This window comes from Triticum urartu, chromosome 7A (assembly GCF_056163025.1).
Source record: "Triticum urartu cultivar PI428250 chromosome 7A, HENAU_Tu73, whole genome shotgun sequence".
NCBI classification, from domain to species: Eukaryota; Viridiplantae; Streptophyta; class Magnoliopsida; order Poales; family Poaceae; genus Triticum; species Triticum urartu.
The window spans coordinates 461,734,782-461,740,005 of record NC_141879.1 but is presented as its reverse complement, the minus strand read 5'-3'; the positions used below and the strand labels follow the sequence as shown (position 1 = coordinate 461,740,005).

At 45.0% G+C, this 5,224-nt stretch overlaps 1 protein-coding gene across 2 annotated transcripts; it reads right to left on the bottom strand.

The window, feature by feature from the left end:
* Positions 1 to 581: 581 nt before the first annotated feature.
* On the bottom strand, positions 582 to 3,697 carry LOC125518009 (succinate dehydrogenase [ubiquinone] iron-sulfur subunit 1, mitochondrial). 2 transcript variants are annotated; one of them, XM_048682972.2, is made up of 2 exons: positions 2,923 to 3,692; positions 582 to 997 (listed from the first exon to the last, which is right to left on the bottom strand). In XM_048682972.2, exons 1-2 carry the CDS (start codon positions 3,594 to 3,596, stop codon positions 826 to 828), a joined length of 846 nt encoding a protein of 281 aa, XP_048538929.1. In that variant the 5' UTR covers positions 3,597 to 3,692; the 3' UTR covers positions 582 to 825. The 2 variants fall into 2 exon arrangements, with proteins under 2 accessions (XP_048538929.1, XP_048538928.1); XM_048682971.2 differs by lacking the exon at positions 582 to 997 and adding an exon at positions 1,372 to 2,018 and having other exon boundaries at positions 2,923 to 3,697.
* Between the last annotated feature and the right edge of the window lie 1,527 nt (positions 3,698 to 5,224).

Genomic DNA, 5,224 nt, shown 5'->3' with positions numbered 1-5,224 from the left:
TCTCCTCCGGCGCGCACTCCGACTGCGGCTTCCTTGACGCCTTGGCCGCCTTCTTCTTCACCTTTCCGGATGGGTCGATGGCCAGGCCGCCGGAATTCGGCCGGATGTCGGCCATGGACGGGGGAGGGAGAGGGGTGGCGGGAGGGACGTGCGAGGGTTTGGTGGGAATGGCGCCAAATGGGCGGACTGGGGGTTTTGCTTTATGCCATTGACAAGCGGGCCAGGCAAGGACAAGCGCGCGCGTCCCACCCGTCCGCGCACTGTCCGTTTCACCCCAAAACCGACGCAAACTTAAACCAGGGATGAGTCGAAAGCGGACACAAAACGGACAAAAGTCCGTTTGCGCCCGCGCGCTGGGCCGTTTGGTTTGTCCGTTTTACCCTAAACGAACAGGGACAAGATAGGGTCGCGCGGTGGAATTGGCCTAAGCCCCGGCCACCGTTTTCCTCCTTGCCTTTGTATTGGTAGGCAACGAGAGTGGTGAGCGATGGATGGGAAGCTGCGCTAAGCTGTGCCGACGTGGTAAACTCGGTAGCACTGTAAGCGTTTATGTTCCTCAGACGAAGGAAGTAGACAACACATACTCAAAAGTTTATGAATTACTTGAAGCATGGACATGCATCAAAAGATGATCAACGATGAACCACCAAACTAGATACAGCACGAAAAGAATAAAATCTGGTAGCAATTATTCACTCCCTACACGGAATCGTCAAGCGGGGAATATCCTGCGTTTCCACCCATTATTCGTCACCACGGAGCCAAAACAAACCAAATGACAGCTGATTACAACTTTCGACATCTCCACGGGGTAGTAGACCTCACTCAGGCTCCGAGCTGCAGCTTCTTTATTGTGTCGATCTGCTTCGCCGGGTTGAGCCCCTTGGGGCAGGCATGCGTGCAGTTCTTGATGGTGTGGCAGCGGTACAGCTTGAACTCGTCGTTGATGGAGTCGAGGCGCTCCTTTGTGAACTCATCACGGCTGTCTTGGATCCACCTGGAAGGACGAATGTGTTTACGGCACACGCCAAAGAAGCATGTCATATCTCTCAGACTCTACAGGCGTAAGCCCAATCCAAAGGGCTGAAGACATTTGAAACACTTGCAGATATGTGAAATGAGATGCTTGTACAAGTGACAAACGACTAAAACCTCTGATTCTGTTTCCAGTTTCTTCTGACTAAGGGGAGTTGCAATTATTAGTCAAAAGATATTCAAATTTTCATGTGCCTTATATCAGATCATGTTTTAAATTATATGTTATGACAGGAGCATGGTGACAAATATGATGAATCAGAGGATCAGATATGCAATCTCAGTGAAAACATGAAGTAAAGCCAGATCAGATAAATACTGAATCAAACAGCCAGCTTGTAGAAACCTTAAACAACAGAATCTTTAGCTTCATAAATGCTGAATAGCATAAAAAACAGTACATTACACTGCTTCAACTAAATAAAGAGAGAACCATGCCGTTTGTTGGCAAAAAAAGCTTGACAGATAGTTTCAGGAATCAAACACTGAAAGAGGGCAACCTTATTTTGCTGGACTACTGAAGAGCTAGTTCTTTCTTCTACCCAGCTGTTAACATCTACCAAGACGCTTTCTTAACACCCATCAGTTCACCCTTGTTTGCCAAGGTGCGGAACACGATACGAGACATGCGGAATTTCTGGTAGACACCACGAGAGCGGCCCGTGAAAATACAGCGGTTTCTAAGACGTGTCATGTTACTATTTCTTGGCAGCTTGGACAACTTATAGCGAAACTTATCCCGCATATCTGATGGAAGTTCAGGGTCCCTACAGACAGCCTTATAAAGCTTTCCTCTCAGCTCATATTTTGCTGCAAGAATTCTACGTTTGTGATCCCGCAAGTTTCTCTTCTCTGAGACTGAGACCCCATGGTATCCTCGAGCTTGGACGTGCATGAACATGCTGGGTTTTGGTTTCATTACCGCCCCCCACAGCGGAAGCATGCTGGGTTTCGGTTTCATTAGCGTCCCCCACAGCGGAAGCCTAAAAAGGGTGAACGGGTGAACGTGTCATGGACTTAACAACATCCTAAAGCTTACAGCAAAAGGCATTAAATATATTAGACAATTATCATTTTAATCTTGGTAGAACATAACCATAATTTTCTGGTAAAGGGAAACTAGCATGCTCTATACTGAAAGAGAGGCCACCACAAATAAAAGTAACTTCAAAATCAAGGCCTCGTCAAGAATCAGACTACTTGAGGGGAGGGCTTCCAATGTCATCAAGAATCAGGTAAGGAAAAAGACTCACGACGTCATGAAGAAGCAGACTACTAAAACTACAAACTCATGATTATTTCCAGCAGTGGCATCAACTTCCAGTTCAATCAGCCAAAGACCAGATAAAAAGGAATACAAACAGTCACTCATGCCTTAAAATGTATCAGTCATTCTTTAACCAAACTGAAATTTCACACTATCCACCAAATGATCATCTACACCGCTTCACAGGGGGGCTAGCAAAAATGTAACAGATTATCATTACATAAATGGACCTAAAAATATAAACAATCACTGATACCTTAATATGTATAGGCGATCTTCAACCAAACGGGAATTTCACACTATCCAACAAACGATCATCTACACCACTTTGCCAGGGAGCTAGCAAAGAAGTAACAGATGATCATTGCATAAACGTACCAAATAATTCAGCGCCACATCAGACCAGCGAACCATTCTCCTAGATAAAACGCACTTAGTTTCTCACCAAACTACCTAAGCGAGATAGAACCACCCTTCGCATCATCACATAACCATTTCACAGCAAGCACAGCACGACACACCAACAGATCAAGCATAGATCCAAAACACAGACGCAACATACTCAAGCATATCATCACAATTCACAATATCAAGAGCTTATGAGGGAGGTGCAGGTATACCTGTTGGCATGGAGCAGTGCGGCAGGGCCGAGATACTCCTCTGGGTTCCACCAGTAGGACGGGCAGGATGTGGAGCAGCAGGCGCAGAGGATGCACTCGTACATGCCATCAAGCTTGGCGCGGTCGGCCTTGGACTGGTAGATCTCCTTCCCACCGGCCGACGGCGGGTCCTTGCGCTTGAGCCACGGCTCCACGCTCTTGTACTGATTGTAGAAGTTGGTCATGTCGACGACGAGGTCCTTGACGACGAACATGTGGGGGAGCGGCGAGATCGTGGAGGCCCCGGCCGCCTCCGAGGAGATCTTGGTGAGGCAGGCCAGCCCGTTGTCGCCGTCGATGTTCATGGCGCAGCTGCCGCAGATGCCCTCACGGCAGCTCCGGCGGAAGGTGAGGGACGGGTCCTGCTCGTTCTTGATCTTGAGGAGCGCGTCGAGCACCATGGGGCCGCAGTCGGAGAGGTCCACCTTGTAGTCCTTGAGGTGGGGCTTGGTCGACGGGGAGTCGGGGTCCCAGCGGTAGATCGAGAAGGTCTTGGTGCTGGCGGGCTTCGACGAGGGCGGCGGCGGCGCGGGGGATGAGGAGTGGGGCTTGGAGGCGACGAGGCGGGAGGAGAGGGCCGGCGAAAGGAGGGCGCGCGCCGCCGGCGAGCGGCGGAGGAGGGCGGCGGCGGCCATCGATTTGGGGTTTCGCGTTTCTCTCTCTCTCTCTCTACTTTTTCTCCTTTATTTTTGGGAGGTTGGAGAGGGGAAGGAGGCGCGTGGTGGGCTTAGGCCCAGCTGGGTATATATATGCTCGGGCGTTGATGGGTGAATGACATGTGGGGTCAAGATGGAGGTAAAGGAATGGCGGTTCTAGGGTTGGGGTGGGTTACTGACAGGTGGGGCTCCTGAAAGCTTGGGTTGGGCCTTCTTGTGGATGGGAGGGTGGAGATGTGGACAAGCTCTGGGCCGTTTGCAAGATGACAAAGGAAAGTTGGCTAGGGAAAATGACTTCATCGTAGCGCCAAGCTTTATGGGATTTGTATAGCTTTTTCCTCCTCTCGTTTTTCAGGTCTTCTATTTAAGTTTTGACGCTGTTGTCGCACCGGTCCTCGTGTGAGAATTCGAGAATGGTCTAGGATTTGTCTAAAGCCAGCCTACGTAAAGTTTGTCCAACTATATGAAAAAAAAACATTCACAATACGAAAATCAATATGCCCAAATTGGCCCAAAATCATTTGAGCTTCCTAGGCTTGCTCGCCCAAGTCCCCAAACTCTAATGTAGACTTTTGCCGCTGGGGACTATATCACGCTTATAACAAGATATATGTCGATGTCGCCTGAAATCTATCCCCCGCGTTTAGCCATTGGAACGACCCAGTTTTGTCTGCATTTTTTCCATTCGATCTGGTCTCGATCGAGACACTCACGTTGGCACCGCTTTCTTTGATTTTTTTTTCTCATTTTTCTATTCTTACTTCCGTATTCTTTTATTTCATCAACCGTTTTTATTTCATTTTTATTTGTTTTCAACCGATTTCCTTCATTTATTTCTCGGTTTTCATGGGTTTCTCTTTTTTCCATCTATTTTTTGTTTCTTTTCTAGGTTTTTTCTGGATTTTTGTTTTCTTTTTTTATTTTTCTTTCGTGTGCTTGTTTTTCTTCTATTTGTTGTTTTTTATTTTCTTTCTCATTTCCTTCATTTTTTGGGTTTATTGTTTCTTTCCTGGTTTCCAACGCATTTCAGCAGTTTTTTTTTGTTTCTCTGTATTTATGTGTAGGTTCTCATTGTCTTTCATTCTTTTTGCACTTGTTTCTTTGTTCTCTTTTTCGTTTCTTTTTTCTTTAGTTTTTTAGTTTCCTTTTTTGGTTTCATAGTTTTTTGTTATTCTTTGTTTTTCTTTTGGTTTTCAGCCTACATTTTTAGATATCAATAACATTTTTCTAATACACGATTAACATTTTAAAGATGCATGTTCCATAATTTTTAATACATTGTCAAAAATATTCTATAGTTTTTTTTTAATATTTTCAAATACTTCATTACCATTTTTTAAATACAAAATAAACATGTTCAAAATATATGGTAAAAAAAAACTTCTATACACATTTTGACATTTTCAATGCTTGATTAACATTATTCAAAACACAAGATTAAGATTTCTTCATTACATGGTCAACATTTTCTCTATACACATTTAAAAAAATGCAAATGCTTGATTGAAAAAAATCTAAATACATGTTTAATTTATTTAAATGCGTTTTTAGTAATTTCTAAACACATGATCAACTTTTTTCCCATATTTTATATTTTTTATATACAT